Below are 20,202 nucleotides of genomic sequence, written 5' to 3'. Positions count from 1 at the left end.
CCTGTTTCCCCATCTCTGCCTTCCATCCAAAGGTTTTGTCCACTCCAAGAGGACTATGATACCAAGTTGTGTGGCCTGAGTGTGGGGGTTGCCTCTTTTTAAATTGGCTGGTACTGTGTAGTACCAGAGGTCTCAAACAATGACTTCATTAGCGGGATGCAGGTGCTTTGCCCATCTGTGCCACCAGAAGAAGCAACAACTGGTCTGTTCTCTGCTGTGCTTTAGCGCCTCCACTGTGAATGGCCAAAAGATGGTATTGCATCTGTCAGCTCAGCGGGGGTCAGGTGACAAGAAAGGCTAATACAGTCCCACCTGGTCCTGTAAAGCCGTTACCTCTAGCGTGGCCTGTCTCAGACCACCAGCAAGGATCTTCCTGGCTGTCAGGAATTGCTCGTCTCAGCCCTGCTCTGCTTTGGAACAAAAGCTCATCCAAGGATACTTCACCTCCCGAGGTTTCTTTGGCTCCGTCACCCGCAAAAAGTAGCAGGAAGAGGATGCTGGCAGGGCTGGCCAAACAGCTTCTGTCAGAGCCATCCCTCCCATTAGGCAACTGAGATACATGTCTCAGGTGGCTGATTGGGAGGAGTGGTGTAGCAGTGCCCCGCCCACCACCCACTGCTGGACTGACCACCGTCGCTTCCCCTGCTCCTGCAGTTCCTCACTTTGAGAAATGGTCATTCCTTGGAGTGAAGCCTTGCAGGGCGAGATGAGTGTGCAAGCGGCCATGGCAAATCCTGGGAGGGAAGGAGCCAAGTGATGGGAGGGGCCTCGCTGTCTCACCTCAGATGCAGTCACCACTTCCCACTGTAACCTGCCCTAGGTCCTCACTGGACAACTCTCCATGAAGCATCTCCATCAGGGCTCTGGTCCCAAGTGACCAGGGAAGGCCAACGTTTGCTCCAACGGGGCCAGAGACAAGTAGAGCAGTCAAGACCAGGCAAAGGTTCAGGTTCCAAAAGCAGCAGCTGTAGGTCAGGAGGGCTCCAGGCAAGCAGGAACTGAGGAAGCTGCATAGACTGAGTCAGACCACTGGTCCATCTAGCTCAGTATTGCCAACACTGACTGGCAGCAGCTCTCTGGGGTTTCAGGAGGAGGTCTCTCCCAGCCCAACCTGGATATGCTGAGGATTGAAACTGGGACCTTCTGCATGCAAAGCAGATGCTCCACTGCTGAGCTGCGGCCCTTTCCCGAATCCAGAACAAGTAGGAGGTGACGCTGTAAGAGCAGCAGAGCGGCGGAAGCAGGCAGGTGTTTTAGCTGGTAGGGGCGTGCATTCAGAGATCCGAAAGAAAACCCAGTTCTGGAAGAATCTCAGTTGTATTTATTATTTTATTGACTAAATATGAATTGAAATTAATCCGAATTGACTAATCATGAATGCAAAGCTTACAAAAGAAGGAAATTATAAAGACAATTTTTAAACCCAGAAAATGAATGGAAATGCCAACACAGCTCCCCTTGATAAGCCCCCACACACACATCTGCTCTCAGTTTGTTAGCAGGTCTGAGAACAAATACAAGCGCATGAACAGCAACGAACGAGTCCGCATCGTCACGTCGAAAGACGCCCGTGTCAGAACGGAGGGGCATCCGGTGACAAAAGCGCTGCTTGACAGGTTTGAAGGTACAGAGCTATCCGTGTGACTGGCATTTCATGATGCATTTGGGAACTTTGCAGGAAGGAAGAGCAAAGTTGTCTTGGGGTGGGAACGTGAGGCGGCTTCCTCGGCCCTGCCTCTGAACAATTACAGCCCCCTTCACCAGGTGATCCTTATTGTGTCCCTGCCAGCTACTAATTAGAAACATAGAAATCTGCTTTAGACCGGCTCTGACTATCTGTCTACCTAGTCGAGCATTATCTCAGGCAGAGATCGTTCATGTCGCTATTCCTTTATGCTTTTTAATGAGAGGTGCCAGGGGTTGCACCTTGAGTCTTCTGTCTGCAAAGCATGTGTGCTTCTGCTGAGCTCTGGACCCTTCCTCTTTTCCCTTGAAGTCTGTCACTCCAGAGTGACTGATGTGGGGCTGACTCACGTTTCCCTGCAGTGACACGGAACCACCTGGGAATATATTGTCCCATGCTGTTCTGGCAATGGCTGTAAAGGATTCCACATGTACAGGACTCATGATATGGGCCCTTCCTTTGCAAGCATCAGCATCCTTCTCAGCCAAGTGAGATTGCTGCAGATGCAAAATGAGTCATTGGCTCCTGCCCATATGATTTCATCATATGCTTGTGTCTGGAGCAGTGTGGGAATTCACACTGTGAGGTTGTGTGCATACTCACTCACACAGTGGAACAGCAATGGGAACACATTAGACCAGTCCTCCCCAGTCTTATTATTAGTATTAGTATTTTTTGTTGTTGTTATGTGCCTTCAAGTCAGTTATGACTCCTGGCGACCCCATGAATCAGCGACCTCCAAGAGCATCTGTCATGAACCACCCTGTTCAGATCTTGCAAGTTCAGGTCTGTGGCTTCCTTTATGGAATCAATCCATCTCTTGTTTGGCTTTCCTCTTTTTCTACTCCCTTCTGTTTTTCCCAGCATTATTGTCTTTTCTAATGAATCAGGTCTTCTCATGATGTGTCCAAAGTATGATAACCTCAGTTTCATCATTTTAGCTTCTAGTGACAGTTCTGGTTTAATTTGTTCTAACACCCAATTATTTGTCTTTTCCGCAGTCCATGGTATGCACAGAGCTCTCCTCCAATACCACGTTTCTAATGAGTTGATTTTTCTCTTATCTGCTTTTTTCACTGTCCAACTTTCACATCCATACATAGAGATTGGGAATACCATGGTCTGAATGATCCTGACTTTAGTGTTCAGTGATACATCTTTGCATTGTATTAGTATTAATATTAATATTAGTATTAGTATTAGTAATTGCATATATACCCCACCTTTCTCCAAGGACCTCAAGGTGGCATACAAACATGGCTATCCCCCTTTATTTTATCCCCACAATAACCCTGTGAGGTAGGTTAGGCTGAGAGGCAGTGACTGGCCCAAGGTCACCCAGTGAGATTCATGGGTGAGTGGGGATTTGAATCCTGGTCTCCCAGGTCCTAATCGAACACTCTAACCACTACATCACACTGGCTCTGATACTGTTTTGGACTACATCTCCCATCATTGCTGGCCATTGGCCATAGTGGCTGGGGCAGAAGGCAGGGAGACCAACAGCAGAGGAGCCAGAGCCAACTAATTTGAGTTTTGTCCCCATTCTCCTCCCTGCTGAGCTGTCCAAGGGACTGAGGAGGAAGCTGGCAGCCGGTGCCCCCCTCCCCTGGGCTGGTTGTAAGTAGGACGGCAGGCAGGTGGCAGCTGGCTATTGTCAGAGTGAGGTTGGTTGGTGGTTGTACCCCATGTGCCCTAATGGGCCAGCCTCCAATGGCTGGGGCTGACTCAAGTTGGAGTCCAAAATATCTGGACAGCACCAGGATAGGGAAGGCTGCATTAGGTATTAATGGTGCAGGAGATGCTCATCAGAATGGCATCATTTTTGGATTGCTGTACAGATAGGAATCCGGCTGGCCTAGCACAGAGCTCAGCTGAAGAGTTAGATTTTGTTTTACGGTTTTTTTAAAAAAAGTTTATATCACATTTTACCCCTAAAAAAGATATTTACAGCAATTACAGTCCCAAAACAAACTAGAGAGCTTTAAAAAGACAAAATGGAAGAAAGTCTTCTAGCCAGCTTAAAATACACTAAAAGCCTGGCTGAATAAAAATGTCTTAACCACCCACCTAAAGGACATCAGAGAAGGAGCCAGCCTAACCTCTCCTGGGAGGGAGTTCCCTAATGAAGGGGCTGCCACCAAACAATGACTACTCTTGGTGGCAGAATGTGGCGCAGGGCCTACAGCTGATGGGTAGGTTCATCCCTGGTGCAGTGGTCTTCACGTACATGTAGGGCTTTATAAGTAATAACCAGCATCCTTGAATTGGGCCCAGAAACAAAATGGGCACCTATGTAATTTGAACAAGGTTTTGTTTGATTCCACCTTATCTAACAAGCACCGGTGACCTGTCTTGACAACTTGTTGAATCCACAGTAATCTTGCACACTAAGCACTTGTTTTCTAGCTAGGCTGACATAGGTTCTGATGTACTCGTTGCCACCAAGCCTTTGTCTGATGGGTGCATTTCTCTGTGTGGCTTGCCACTGCTGAGCTCGCTGTGGAGTTATTTGCATTTCTGGAGTGTAAACACTCACCTCTTTCTTCCCTCAGAGTTTGACTCAGTGAGTGAGATCAATAAGGGCTTCAGCCTGATTCCATATAGCTCAGTGAGACCCACCCACTGTGACCGTCGTCGCCCCGTCCTCTTCAGCCCCACAGTGCTCTCCAAGGCCTTCATTCAGAAGCTTCTCAACTCTGGAGGGGCCCTGGAATTCAACTTATGCAAGCCAGGTAATCTCACCAAGGAGAGTGACTGTAATGCTTGTTAAGAGCCAGCCCACCCTATCTCTAATGAACCACAACTGTATTCCTTTGGAACCTTGGCAGCGGTGACAACTGAAGCTGGTGTGAAATTGGCCTGGTGTGAGGTTGGTCTGCTGCTGGTCAAGTGTGTTAAGAAGTCCTGAGTGCAAGGAGTGTGGTGGCTCAACTTGATCAGGGGGGAAGAAAACTCCTCCTAGACCCATGGCTAATGTAGTTCTCTCCAGATGTTGTTCGATGTCCAACTCCGATCAGCCCCAGCTGATGTGGCCAATGGCCAGGGGTCATGATGGTGGGAGTTGTAGTCCAGCAACATCTGCAAGTCACCATGTTGGCTACCCCTCGCCTAGACCATTAGATCAAAGCTTCAAGCATTGCAAGGGTAAACTTTATAGTAAACTTTATAGAACACATCACACTACACTGAACATAATAGAAAATGTCAAGGAAATGCAGTCATTGTTTCTTGTAAAAAAAAATGGCATGTCCATTGTTCATTCAAAAAATGATATCAAATTCTTCTTCTCTTATTATTGTTGTGTTGTTACTATTCCAACTTGCATGACCCTTTTCAAAAGCAAGTGGTTCGCAATGAAAAGGTTTCAAACAAAAAAATACAGCAGAACATCATCAAAATTCCATCACTGAAATCTAAAACTATCAGCATTTTAAAACCTTACAACCTTAGCAGCCAGCCTATCATCATCATCAGATCCTAATAGTGGCCCTGTCCATATCAGCTTCCAAGTCTCCTGCTGTTGTTCTCTGGCTTCACTTTGCTGCTGCAGAGCCTGTGGTTTGAAGCTTAAGTTCATTCATCTTGGAGTCAAAATTCAACTGTCTACCAGGATATTTTTGGGGTCTGTGTGTGTGTAATTTTTTCCTCATTCTGCTATTCTTTTGGGAAATGATTTTTTGTTTTGCGACAGAACATCCTCCAAAATTATTGCTAGACACATCTCGGTCTGCAACCCTACACATGCTTACCTTGGAGTAAGCGCCCACTGAACATACTGGGACTTAGTTTGGAGTTAACATGCCTAAGATTGCTGCTATTAATCAACTGGACCAATCTCTGGATACAAAGCACACATGAAAAGTAGCGGGCCATGCAAACATACCATCAACTCTCTTAACTGTGGTTTTATTTAGTTACTCAGTTAAAATATTTATATGCTGCCCTGTATTCATGTTCTCAGGAGGGCTTATAACACAGACAAACACTTAAGAAAAACAACATAAGTGGGACATGCAACAAAATGTTGCAGCATGGCCTCAGTGCTCTTGTTTAGGATACTCCCTTCCATTACCCTCCCACACCACCCAGCTTTCTGTTCCCACCCACCCAACTGTCAATCTACTTTCTGTGGGCGCTGAGCACACTTCATTGGATTGTTTTGGGGGGTTCCCCTCCCTGTCATGTTTTCCTCCCTAAAGATTTGTCGAACCTCTGCAAACCATGGGGCTCCTCTGAGCCTATTGATGCCTCCTTGCTCTGCACTTGGAGAACTGAGATTGCTATTGGTATATGATAATCCAGAAAGAGACATAAAAACAGCATGATTATATTTTATTTGGAATGTTTACATCTCACTTTACAGCCCCAAGAGGCTCTCAAATAGACTTATAAAAGATTCTCACAGAAAAATCCCATGCAAGTCTGGTATCAGGAACAGACATGGGCGTCCTGAAGGTTCTAGGATTACTCAGGCAACATTTCCTGCCCTTCTCCTTTGCCTCCCCCAATGTCCCCTCTGGCCTTCATCTACTCCTATCCTCTGAGGTTGATCACCTGGGACTTGCTCATCCCGCAATGGAGGCAGATCTTCTTCCCTTGCTGGAAGTTGGCGGTTTGATGAGTGCATCCCAGAAGCACACACTTCCTCCCTACATCCTCTCCACTTTGCAGCCCAGTTCTGTGCACAGTTACTTGGAAATAAGTACTGCTGTTTTCAGTGAGACTTCCTGTCTCTAGCAGAGATGGATTGATCAGCCTGAGCCTGTTCTGTGCTGGGGTCTCTGGTGTGTAATCTTAGGTCTGTTCTGCCCTGACTTTTTCGGTTGTATCCAGTGCTAGTCTTACTCAGAGCAGACCCACTGACATTAACAGACATGACTAACTTGGGTTCATTGATTTCAGTGAGCTTACTCTGAGTAGAAATTAGTTGGACACAATCCTCTGAAAGAATGCATGATGTAAAATTGTACACATTTTGTACACACTCTTTCCTTTAAATACAGATTTTTCAGTGCAGTTTCCCACTAAAGTACATGTTTTGTATGCATTTTTAACATAAAATATGCATTTTTGTGCACACCTTTGGGGCAGAAGCTGCATTGTAACGTCAAAAGAAGTGCATCATCCATCTGATGCCTCCTCTATCCCTAGGAGTCCCTAGTAAATGTAGTTAGGACCGCAGGCTTCATGCTAAACACATCTGACATATTTATTAGGCCACACTGAACACAGTGGGACTTACTTCCAAGTAAATGGGAATAGGATTGTGCTATAATCATGCTTAAGTGATACACATTGGCACCAGTCACTTTGAAAAAGGATTGGACAACCATCAGAGCTAAATGGGGTCCCTCACATTGAGAACCAGGACACATCTAATTGCTAGGTCAACGTTTTCCAACCTGGTTCTCTCCAGAGTTTTGGACTACAACTCCCATCAACCCCATGGCTGTGCTGTCTGGGCTGACGGGAATTGCAGTCCAAAACATATTGTTGTGGGCCACCCCAGTCTCCAAGCTGTGAGATATCTCCAAGTGGTGAGAGATCTCCAGGGGCCCCTGTGCTTACCCAGAGTTTGATTTCCTTGGAAAGAAGGCTAGCTGAGACTGTGGTGTCTTTATGAAGTGTGGTTTATTTATTTACACACATTCCAACCTGAGCTTAAGATGGAGGGGTTCAAAGCATCAGCAGTCCAATAGATCTTTTCTTTTGCATCAGGCTTATAGGAGGCATCCTGAAGCCATGGTGCAGAGAGCCAGCCTCTCTGTGCGTCTCCAGTTCCCAAGCCTTTCTTCAGACGCAATTGAAAACAAGCTTCTCTTTGGCCCCAGGAGGGGGGGCTCTCCTGAAGAGTTTCAATAACAATGGGATCACCCTGGCCCAGTTAATGGGCACTTGAAAGACCCATTAGCCAACCTGGCCACTCTATTAGACTAACAAAAGAGACTTATCTGACCAGCAGAGCAGGTTTCTCTGCTGCAGAGCCCACCTCCAGGTGCAGGGTTCCAAATCAGAGGCTGGAAAGGGACTCATAGAAATAATCTATCTCAACCCCCAAACCCATAACAATATGTTAGTGGATATACCAAATGCTGGGAACAAATAATAGGAGTCAGCCATTTTCTTGAAGCATTCTTTGTATACTTTCCAGCTGGCTGCTAAATGTTGGATTAGATTCACCTTCCTGGTCCATTCCAACAAGCAAGGCAATCCCTCTGTTGTTATATCTGTTGCAGATCTTGCACACATTGTCAAAGAACAGTCTTTCAAAAGGACCTGACATCACAACACGGGCTGGCAATTACACAGACATCAGTTATTCTCACATCCTGGCAATCCATGTGCTGTTTCTTGAAATAGGTCATGCTCAAGTTCACCAGATTTAACTGTCTTGAGGATAAACACACAGGCAGCGCCATTCTCTGCCAAGTAACACCTGGAGGTTGTAAATCTGAGGATAATAACTATAACAAATCATTATTCTGCACCCTTTATGTGCTGCATCCTATTCATCTCAGTACTTTGGGGATTCTGAAGCATAGCCTTTGAGTCAGCTTGGATTAGAGTCAAGTCTCAAATGCAGGAACAAAGCAAGATGGCGGTTCCAATGCTTCCCCACTGAGCTCTGAAGTCAACTGGACAGCCTTTGAAAACTATTGTCTCCCAACCTAACCTACCTCACAAGGTTGTTGTGAGGCTGAAACACCATTTTTGGTTTTTTTAGAAGGGCAGGATGCAAATGTAATCAAAGATCAAATGTAATACATGGAGGCTCCTGCCTTCTCAAACAGAATTCCCACGGGAATTGTAGCCCCAAATACCTGGAGGGCACCAGGTTGCAGAAGGCTGGATTATAAGATACTTTCTTTCTCTCTGAGGTTTCTTACTGGCCTCATTTGCACATCATGGTAAACTATCGTTACTGGTTTACTATGAATGTGCCAAGCTGTTTCCCTCCTATTTATTTATTTTATTTAAAATATTTCTATCCCGCCCTTCTACCCTGTAATAGGGCACTCAGGGCGGCTTACAAAAATAAAATCAAACACGTACATAATAAAATTGTAAACAATTAAAATAAATTAAAATACATAAAATATTATATTGTGATTAATTGTGATTAAGAAAACAGAGGTTTTTATTGTATTAACAAAACGTTTCAGCTTCCGCCTTCATCAGCTGCTAATATACAAATGCTTTCAGGAATGCTCAGAGGGGTTTCATTTGCAGAAGCTAAGTATAGAAAAGTCCAACAGATGCAACAGCATTGACTAAAAGGGAGAATTTTTGGATTTACTCCCTGGACACATTGGCACCCCATGGCCTGAACCTGGAGGACAGTACCGCCACTACTTAGCTTCTGCAAGTGAAGTCCCTCTGAGCATTCCATCCTCAAAGCTCTATAACTGCCACCTTGGTAACAGCATTTGTACGTTAGCAGCTGATGAAGGCGGAAGCGGAACGTTTTGTTAATATAATAAAAACCTCTGTTTGGTAAATCACAATTACGTTCATATATTTTTAGGTGATTAACGGAATCATTATAGGGATCCAGAGCAAGCTTGAGTGAAGTTCTGTTTGTTGCTTTCAAAACTGTCTGTATATAGGGAGTGGTACTAAAGGCGACTACAAGGGTAAAATTTAACGTAGAAGGCATAAAATCATAAAATCACTATTGGACAGGGGAAACAAACCACGATCCCTGCCCTAGCATAATGTCCAAACCAGGAATCATGGTTTGTTTTGCCCCCTCCCACAACACAAACCCAAAGTTTGTTCTTGGCAAACAATGATCCCTAGTTCAGACATAACTTGAAGCCCCACCCCCCAATGCTAACAGGGAGGAGGAAAACAGCCCAGCTGGACATGTCACTGTAACATGATCCGCCACAGGGGTGGGGAACCTTATTCGGGCTGAACAGCATGCTGGGGACCGCATCCCAGAGGTGCTAGGAGCAAAAAGTGGCCAGAGGAATGGATAGGACTCTTGCCTTTGAAGAGCATAGGCTACATTCCAGCTGCAGAAGTGTCAGGTTTCTACACCACCACCCAACCACCCCTGCATCTTTCCAGCCACCATCTAGACATGCATGTGGGCTCGTGACAATTCAAGGAGACATTCTAGCCAAAAGCAAGTGAGGGGTGCAGAGTAGGACTGGTGTGGCCTAGGGATGGATGCGGACTTGGGGAAAGCCCCAAGGGCCACATAGAAACACCTGGAGGGCCACTTTTGGACTGATCCTGACATTCCCTTCCTCCTAGCCACGATTTACTGTGGCTTGCAAGCTGGGCTGCTGTGTGCCTTTGGTTTGTTTAAATATACATTATGAAATTTCCAAAATTCTACATTTGCCCCTAGCATTTGTAATGCTTTTAACATTTCCAATAACTCAACGTTTAAACTCTTTAAAATGTGGTGGTAAATTCCTCTGTATTAATATTTTTAATTAGCTTTATTACTTTTAGAATTCTTGTTTTGTTTGAACTATTGTGGCAAGGATCTGCCCCTTCTGAGTGTTTCCTCCTGTTTATTACGTGACAAAAACCAGAATAGCTCTTTGCTTGGCAAGGGGGCATCTAAAATTGACCTAGTTTTTGTTATGTCTGTGTACCTGCCTGTCTATTTCCCTGTGTGGCTGGATGATGGTGCGGATTCTCCAAACCACAGCTGGAGATCTTCCTGGGCTTACAGACCATGCATCACTACCAACTTTGTATTCCTCTGCCTTCTTTTCCAGATATAATAACAAAAGAAGAATTCTGGAGAAGACAAAAGACAGAAACAATCATATATTCCCGAGAAAGGAATCCGCACACCTATGAATGCATTTTTCCTGCCAATATTGATGCAGTTGCTGCCAAGGTAATTGGGTTTGTCCTAAGCCAGTCTTTCCCAACATGGTGTGCTCCAGATGTTTTGCCCAGCAACTTCCATCAGCAGGAGGTAGGGAGTTGCCGTCCAAAACGGCTGGAGGGCTACCATGTGAAAGAAGGCTGGCCTAGGTTATTGGGTAGGGTGGAGAATCTGCCTTATCTAAATTGCCAAAGGTCTTGTGTGCTGTCCCAAACGGTGACTGATGCCCAGCACAGTGCTTTTGGGCTCTGCAGAACTTGAAACTTACAGTGTCTTTGTAATACAGTGAAAGTTTGTTATAACGCAGGGGTCAGGGAAGAAAGGATGCAGCCGTGTTATCGGGCTTCCACATTATAATGAACACTGCACTGAAAGGGTTAAAGCTAGTGAGTACTTTATTGCTGGTTCTTAGAGAGGCAACAAAAAAAACCCACCGCTTCAGATTCAGAGTGGGAAGGAGGAAGCAGGAGGGGGCAGTGAAGGGAGCTTCGAGACTTTGTGGGTGCCAATGAAAGGTGCCAAATTGGCGCCCCATTGCTGTAATAGAGGCAAGGCAGTCTGTGACAGATGCTTTGATTTATAGCACACTATTCTCTGTCTGTTTATCTGAAATCAAACCCGCTGGGTTCAATCAGTGTAGCTTCCCCTTACCTACCTATGTCAGTATAGGGGTGGCAGCTTTAGATTTCTAGACTTCCATTTCCACTTTCCTCTTAATTCAACTGTGAACAAATTGTACTAACTCATCAAGAAATACACAGTGTAAAAAGAGTTATCTTTTCAGCACCAGGTCAAGGCTTTCCTCTTCTCCCAGGCATTTTAGCATGTGTTTTTTTTAATTGTTTTAAAAAAAATTAATTGTGTTTTAAATTGTTTTTAAAAGATGTGTTTTAAACTTGTATATTTGTTTTTAATGTTTTTAGTTACTGTAAACCGCCCAGAGAGCTTCGGCTATGGGGCAGTATACAAATGCAATAAATAAATAAATAAATAAATAGCTTGAGAGACATTTCCCAATTATCAGGAGACCAGCTCCAGTCATTTTGCGCCTATAAACCTCCACTGACATCCTGAGCAATTAACCTGCAGTGCTAGACTTAATGGTGTAAACGTGGGTTTTAATTCCCTCTCCTCCAGATTCCTCTCAAAACCAGTTCTTCCCAGGTCTTTCTTTAAATGTTTGCTACTTTCTAGTGCTGCAGCCAAGCAGAGAGTATCCTCAGTTCCCTTCCCTTCTCACTAGGACTAGCAGAAGCAGAATAAAATTTGCAGAGATGCCTCCTCTGAGAACAGCTGTGTGTCTCTGTCCCATTCATGCCCCCCCCCGTATGACTCAGTATCCTGCCTGGCCAGGAGCTCCTTGGTCCAAGATCAGGATAGCAGAGGAGTTGTCCAGTAGGGAGCAGAGGCAAGATTAGTGTTGCTTCAGCACTGTTGAGTGAGCAACTTTTATTGTTAGTATTGTTGTCTTACCCTTTACTGGCCTGTCATCAGGGCCCTGATCCAAAGGGCATGAGAAATCTGCCCATGCAGGGCTCTCGGACACTTGTCCTCACACTGCCAGATGAGTGCTTCACCTTCAGCTCTGGCTTTGCATTTGGACACAGCGTTGCCTCTGCCCCAAGAGGCAGTCCTGGTAGGTTGGGAGCAGGGATGGACAAATCCATCAAATTTTGGTTCTCCAAGGTTTTGGTTTTTCAGTTCTCCACATTTCTGCAACAATTTGTGGTTTTTTTAAAAAAAAATTCTCATTAATATTCATCAGCGTTTTAATGTGAATTTTTCCTAATAAGCATATTTTTGTAAGATGTTTGGATTAATATACACATTTTTGCAAGAAGTTTTCCCTAATGTAATCCATATTTGTACGTTATTTTCATGACTATATGCATTCATATGTGTGTGCATTTTTGTACACAGTACTTGGCTAGAGAACTGCCTTGCAAAATTTGGAGCACTGCAAATTTCAAAGGATAGCTGTGTGTCACTTTGCATATTGCTTTGGAAAGGTGTGAATTTGGTTGGTTCACCTTTAAATGTGAACTGAATCTAACCCCCCCCCCCCCCCCCGATCCCTAATTAGGCGTGGGTGATGAGCAAGGTGAGGAGACCATCAGGGTGTAATGTTTCCTTTAAATCTTGCTCATTCCTCCCTCCAAGGCAGCCAGGTGGAATAGCTGCTGACAATTTTTGTCATATCTCTGTAAGGGCAATACTTTTTCAGAAATCCTTACCAGCTGTCCCTTTCTTCTGGAGGTCAGCTGTCATCTTTTTTCACCCTCAGCTTCAGCTGCTGAACAGGATGTAACTAATCTCGAGAGACAGAAGAGGCTGCATCGGGGGGGGGGGGGTTAAAAAAGAACAATTTCTGTAAAGATAAATGAGAGCAGACATTGTCTTATGACTTAAAAAAACATACCCAGTGCTAATCACAAATCAGGATCAATTCTGAGAACATTAAGCAATTTATCACACCTTTACTTTCTCGCTTGGTTCCCAACTGCCACAGAATTTTTCACCTCCTTCCTTGGGAAGCTGGTCTCTTTTTGAAATCTAGCTCCCAGATTGCATAACAGGGGTGCTAAGCTCTTTACTCTGACCTTTGACACCTGAGGGAGAGAGAGAGATTTCAGGACCCACTCTATTCTTGTCATGGTATTAAATTGTTTTTAGTATAGTATTTCCAAATTGCTGTGACTTTCACCTTATGGTGAATTGCAGATAATAATATAATAGATAAAAGTGGGGCCTGCATAGAGTGCTCCTGTGCAGTGTTGCAGCCAGCCAGCCATGCCATCTTCCAGGAGACTCCATTCCACCTCCGTCTCCACAGGAAAACAAAATCACCTTTGCATGTCCTCTAAGCATGCTTAATCCTTCTAGGACTGTTTTGGGATCCTCGGGGCTTTTTTTTTTTACAAAAATGTTGTTGATTCAGTATTTCCGCAGACCTTGGGTTTTCCTCAAAGTGGCAGCTGTGTTTTCCTTGTATGCTGGTGGTGCCCTTGAATCCACGCCCAGAGAACGAGTTTGCAATGAGATATATACATATAGTGACAAGGGATCCTTCTGTCATCCTTTCTGTTACCGTCTTCCCAGTTTGATATGGAAATTTACTTTTCTTCACAGTTAAACTTTTCTCTTTTCATTCTTCTCTCATCTTTCAGGATCGGCTCCATCTCTCTTCCACTTTTTTAATTGCTTCGTTGTGTGATTCACCATCCTGAACGCAGCCAAGCACCCTTTAGTTCTTAAATTCGCTGTTCCGTTCCATTCTTTGGATTTTCATGCACCTGTATGGGAGGGATGGGACTCTGTTAATTTTTATGTCTATAGAAAAATGAGGATCTGAGCTGCTGAAGGAGACAGTGATGTGAAGAACAAAGATTATAATGTCAAGCCCAAACAGATGGCATCAAATATTGGCTGCTTGTTATGCAGCGGGGAACAAACAAGTATATGAGTGCTGGTTTGTTTTTTTCTTTTGAGAAGTAATTATAGAACATTATACATTTGAACAAACAAAGTTCAATTATGTGCTTACGTTTTGTACATGCTCCCTTCATTTTTGCATAATCCCCACCTTTAGATCAGTTAAAGCTCCTTTGGAAAGGGGGCTTTTATAGCAAGTTAGCATATGTACGCAACAGGGAAGTATTTTGTTGATTGACTCAGCATTCAGGTGGGAAGATTCTGGAACCAAAATCTTTACTGATGATGCATCATGATCAAAGTAACAATGTTTTACAGTGTTGTGGCTAGGTGTTGGGATGAGCCACAGACGTTGCACCAGCCACAAACTAGAGGAAAAGGGCCAAAGACAGTGTAATTTTAGACTCCAGGGATGAGATCCGTTGGGAGGTGCCAGTTCAAAAGCATTCCGTTGACCTAACAGGCTGGTATCAATTCAAGTTCATTCTTTGTCTGGTAGGCACTGCTTTTACCATTCCATTTTTTTCCCTTGCAAAAAATATTGATATTAACTTTGATATTTTAAAGGAAATAGTGACAATGTTAAATGAAACATTGATATTTTGAAATGAAACGCAAGAGGAAGGCAAACGAAGACGGTTGGATGCATTTAGGCCAGTGTGGTGTGAAGCGGTTAGACTAGAGTGTTGGACTAGGGCCTGGGAGAACCGTGAAGCTCACTGGCTGACCTTGGGCCAGTCAGTCACTGTCTCAGCCTCAAAGAGGTGTTGTGAGGATAAAGAAGGGAGGGGGCAGCATGTATACCTTTGGCCCTCCAGGTGTTGCTGAACTACAACTCCCATCAGCCCCAGCAAGCAGGGCCAATGGGTGGGGGTGATGATGGGTTTTGTAGTTTAGCAGGGCCAAAGGCTCCCCACGCCTGCTGTAGAGGTATAAACATGTAATAATTTTAGAAGGGGATTAGGATGAATGGGTTAGGCCAGGGGGAGGGGGACTGGCTGCCCGTAGGGGAGTTGGATCTGACCAGAGGCCTCCCCACCCCTCTCTTCCTTGCCCCCCCTGCAGCAATTAGGCTTACCAAAAAAAGCTTCCATTTGCACAATCAATCCGCATAGGAGTGATTTTCAGAGGGTGGCCGCTGGGGAGGAAAAGATTCATCTTCCCATCCCCTTGCACTGCTGCCATCACCCCATAAATTACCTCTCTACACATACCCTTAGTAGAAAGGTGTTGTTTTTGAATGGCCTTTCCCCCCCCCAAGCCTAATTACCACACTGGGGGAGGGTAAGTTTCAGAGTGATGGCAGCAGTGCTGGGGAATGGGAGTCAGGAAGGTGGCCGTGAGAGTGAGACTGAGGGAGAGAGAAATGGGTGGCCTTCTCCCGGCTCCAGCCCTGCCCACTTTTGGCTTTGGCTCCTCCCACTCCTGGCTTCAGTCCCTCCCACCCCTGGTATGTGACTCCCCATGGATTTCCCCCAAAGGAATGCAGACCTTGGCATTAAAGAAGAAAGGGTTCCCCAGTCCTGGGTTAGGCCAAAGACGACTTTATGGTGAAGGTGAGTTTAGAAATGGTTTCGGAGAGAGGTGGCGGCAGCATGTGGGGTCCTGGGCATAAGTCATTAAAGAGAGCAGAAGTGGAAGCGTGAAAGTGACAGGCAGGGATGTCTTGGAGGAAATTGGGCACAAGGATAGGAGGGGTAAATCCTTGGAGAGCTTTGAAGGTAAGGGCAGACGTGTCAAGTCATTTGATCAGGTGGGTGATGAGTGGGACGTGATTTGCCCGATCCTGTTTGAGATTGTGTGCTTACGAATCCCGAGATGTACTTATCACAGTCCTTCTCCTGACTTCATGTTTACAGAACAAACATTGCCTGCTTGAAGCTGGAATCGGCTGCACAAAGGATTTAATCAAAGCCAAGATATACCCCATTGTTCTCTTTATTAAAGTCTCAGAAAAAAATATCAAGAAGTTCAGGTATGTTGAATGTCCTGATAATTCTGATGTAATTCATTGGATGTCATCAACAAAGGTGGACAAAACCATTCAATTTCTTCCCTCCTGAGCAGTAATTTCACGTCTGGCACTCTTCCATCCCGTACTTTTCTTCCTCCTCCTCTTGGGAAATTGAGCATGATGGGGATCAGGAGCACAAAAATCCAGGAATCCGGTAACCCCTGAGAATTTAACACATTTGGCCGGGCAATCAGCAACCAGGCAGCTGAAGAGGCAAAAAGCAACTTTCCTTTTCCCTTCCCGTGCCATCATTGTACAAAATGGCTGCCTCTTCCTTGTACATCCTAATTTTTCCGTAAATATGTTGTCATCTTCCCCTCCAACCCACACCCCACATAATGTTAGTTTTTCCCCTACATGTTTTGTACGTTTTTTTAACATGTCCTCTTTACGGAGCAATTCAACTTGAATTTATGCGGGGCTGGGGGAGTTGGATGTGGCGGACCCCCAACTGAACTGGTAGGCTCCCGGCACCACCAACTCCACTAGCAGAAACCCTCCATCCCAGCTGAGCTGTGACAGCGCCGGTGCCTGCCAACTCCACCGGGGCTTTGCCAGGGATGGCCAGCATGGCAGACAAAGAGCTGGTGGGAGAGGGCGGGAGCCCCGAAAACGGCATGGCAGGGGGGGAAGCATGGGGGGCTTACTTTGAGCATTTCCATGGGTCCTGATCTGGCCCAAAGTTCCGCTGGCAAAAAGACTGGCACAGTAAAATCATTCTAATGGTGGTCTACGGGGAGCACTGGCTCCTGGATAGGCCTGTTCATGGGAACTGGCTCTTCCCTTCTGGCTTCCACACATGGCACCCAATGGAGCCTGCGTTCAGCCAAGCCAGTGGCTTCTGAGCAGCAAGTGGATGCAATGGAGCTTTCCGACGGCTCCTCCGGCGGCAGCTACCCCTGAAGTGGATTGCTCTGTTAGTCAATAGCCCCTCCTTTCCTCTTCCACTCAATATTTTTTCCCTGATTCCTTTCCCCATTTCTCCACACAGACACACACACTTTTTCATTTTTTCCATCTTTCTGTTTCTTCAAATGTTCTTCCATGGAAGCAGGGTGTAACTTCAGCCAAAGGGAGCAGTTGTAGAACCTCTTTCAGTACTAGACTTGAGCTCTGAAAAATAATGAAGTAGGCAGTTGACCATGAGTGAATTCTCTTCAGCTTGATCTGGAAACAGCAGAGTGTTCACAAGCTTTCTCTGAGGTTCCTGTGCCCACACACAGCACACTTCTTTTTTTCCTGAAAGTTCCCTCCCAGTTCATCGTGTTAGTGCAGTCTTTTAAAATTTTTACTTTCATGGTTGTTGTTATCAAAAGGCATCTCTGCGGAGTCATCTGCTGTTGAGGACTTTTACACAGCTCTGAGTTGTGATTTGTGTCCCGGACTTGAACGAAAAATAAATGAATTTTTTAGGGGCAGTTGAAAACTCAAGTGCTCCTGCATGTACAGAATATCATTTTACATTCTGACCTGGAGAATAATTTTTCAGGAAAACAATGCTCGATTCATAATACATCATTCAAACGGAACAAATTCATTTCCCCAACAAAAGTTAGCAACGTGCCCATGTGCAAAGTGCCTTTCCTTCAATTCAGTTTGCATTTAGGGGTGAACTTACCTAATTTGCATGCTGTGAAACCATATGTGAACCAAAACACAGCCAACCTTTGAAATTTGCACTTCTCTGAATTTTTCAGTGCTTTGGGAGAGTAATGTGTACAAAAATGCATATACCAGGGCAAAGTGTGCATAAAGATGCATGTATTAGTGAAAATCACGTGCAAAAATCCATTATATTACATAAATTTGCTTTGCTAAATTGTGCTTTAGGCAAAATTGCATACAAATATGCATGTATTAGGAGAAATTTGCACTAAAATGCTGGTGAATTTTCATGAGGATTTTTTAAAGATAAAAATGTGGAAAAGAGCTGGACGTAAGGTTGAAAGAATGAGAAACACGGAGAAACTGAAATGTACACATTCACCCATCTCTACAGGTACATTCAAGAGAGAGCTAGGATTAGACACTTCATAACACTTGGCCATGTTGTGTTGTTGTGTTGGCTCAGGACTCAGGAGTGCACTAAGAAGCTGTGGGAACTTGTTTAAATGGAAAGAAATGTGTGTGTGCGATGCAAGCCTTCTTTGTGTAACCCATGTCTTCTTTGTTTCCTTACGTGGTACAGGAAGTTGCTCCCAAAGCCAGAGGTAGAGGATGAAGTATTACGGATGTGCCGTCAGAATGAAAAAGAACTGGAAGGCTTGCCTTGCCTATATGCCTCCTTGGAAGCAGATACCTGGAACAGCATTGAGGACCTCCTCCGGAGCATCAAGGAAAAGGTTTGGGAAGAACAGCAGAAGACCATCTGGATTGATGAGGATCAGTTGTGAAGCATAACAGGGAACAACAGAGAACCTGCTGGTCACTTCAGAAAGCAGTGCTGGAGGCTCTGAGATGCCTCTGATGTAGAGCCCACCACCCATGTTCCATCTTTACCAACTGCTGGGGACTGAGCATGAGACAGGAATCAAAGGCTGTGAGTGCTTGGCAATCAGCACCCCAGATGCTACATTAGAATTTTGACCAGGATTCTGCCGCTAGAGGGGTTGGCCATTGTGCCACAGATATGCATCTCTTCTGGAGCAGCACTGAAGGATGGAGATCTCGAAGATAAGTTTGTACTATAAACCTATCTCTGCAGTTCTCAAACTGGGAAATGGAGGCTCACACTAAGGGGGTTTTCACAGTTGCTAAGAAGGACTGGTGACTCCCACCAACAAAGTCTCTTTGGAGAGGTTGGTTCAACTTGATGGGAGAGGGGGCCCATCCTCAGGCCACAAAAGAATGCATTCCATGGGAGAGGATTCCAGGCTTGATAGCAAAGCGACTCTTATATTTCACTACAAAATATATATCAATTTTGTGCCAGTTTGTCATGACTTTCACCAAGGAACCTTGGGAATTATCATGTAGGAAACGGCTTAGAATTCTCTGTTTGAGATCCCTAACCACTTTTCCCTTTCTTTACATGGCTTTACGATTTCCAGAGTTTGCCCAGGACTGAGAATGGCCATTATATACAACTGTGCTGAATACTCTTCAGTTTCAATTTTCAGATAGAACGTAGTAATCTTAGAAAGATAGAAATGTTTCCTGAAAAAGATTTCAATTATACAGCTATTCACCTTTTTTCAACCCTGTTCAGATCCATAGTTTCCTGTAACAACTGATGCTGCTTTGGCACCATCCCCCATGCCAAATACTGCCGCATCCTCCCAATAAGGGACCACCCAATAAGGGATCATGGAATCAAGAGGAGGTGTTACACCTCTGTGCTCCCACACAATCAGGGATCACATAATGCAGGATGATGACCTGACATCTCTACATGGCCAATCAAATATGACTATGGGATGACACCGCTGAGGTCCATGGAGAGTAGGGCAATGCAAATGAATAGATGAATTTTTTCTCAAGGAGTGCTGGAAACTTGCTGCCAAGGGGAGGCGTTTCTCAGCAGTGCTCCTGTTAAACCAGCTTAAGTCCATAGTGTAGATGTGCCATTAGCCTTAGAAATGTTGGTTGTCTGTAGTGTCAAAAGAACAGTCCACCAGGCCCTCCTGCCATGAGCTTCTACGCCTCAATGGGGCTTACATGGGTCTAAAATAAATTGAGGTTGCACAGCTGTGCCTGGCAGATTGTGTCCTATGCCTGCAGCAGACGAGGACTGTTTAAATCCAGCCCTTTGAAGAATACAGATTGCCGGGGGCTTTGTGGCTGGCAGCTAGAACAATTCCCCCACTTGAAAATCTTAAATTAAGCAGTGAGTTTTTCCACATACCCATAGCAAACTGCCTTGTCACTTGACATATTTTGTTCTATAAAAACATTTATGAGCACATAAAAATAACAGTCTCTCTCTCTCTCTCTCTAATAAATTGCACCATTGGAAACACTGCGGCTTTTAGTCCTTTCGCTGATTGCAGCAGGCTGTGGGTTGAGAGAAAAAGATGTAAGGAGAAACTCAAATGTGGTTTTGGTGTAAAGTTGGTGCCAGCAGTTGAAGAGGGATAATTGGAGGAGAAATTTGAAGGTTATTTATAAATGGGCTTATATATAATATATTTTATGGAGAGGGAAATGCTGCATTACGGTGGTAAGGTGGGATTCAGCATCTGCAATAATAAAAACAAGGAAATTAGACAGCTTTTC

General features: G+C 44.9%; 1 protein-coding gene across 4 annotated transcripts in view; it reads left to right on the top strand.

Annotated features, from left to right (window-relative positions):
• Positions 1-19,943, top strand: part of CARD11 (caspase recruitment domain family member 11) — a 98,895-nt gene extending 78,952 nt beyond the window's left edge. For all 4 annotated transcript variants that reach the window (XM_061599472.1, XM_061599469.1, XM_061599471.1 and 1 more), the window contains exons 20-24: positions 1,492-1,624; positions 4,240-4,419; positions 10,426-10,550; positions 15,833-15,948; positions 18,176-19,943. In XM_061599472.1, coding sequence (XP_061455456.1) covers positions 1,492-1,624; positions 4,240-4,419; positions 10,426-10,550; positions 15,833-15,948; positions 18,176-18,380 — 759 coding nt within the window. In that variant the 3' untranslated portion in view covers positions 18,381-19,943. The remainder of the gene's footprint in view (positions 1-1,491; positions 1,625-4,239; positions 4,420-10,425; positions 10,551-15,832; positions 15,949-18,175) is intronic.
• Positions 19,944-20,202: the final 259 nt, after the last annotated feature.

Source organism: Rhineura floridana, chromosome 17 (assembly GCF_030035675.1).
Source record: "Rhineura floridana isolate rRhiFlo1 chromosome 17, rRhiFlo1.hap2, whole genome shotgun sequence".
Lineage (NCBI taxonomy): Eukaryota > Metazoa > Chordata > Lepidosauria > Squamata > Rhineuridae > Rhineura > Rhineura floridana.
The sequence above is the reverse complement of the archived record's forward strand: the minus strand, read 5'-3'. Positions and strand labels throughout refer to the sequence as shown.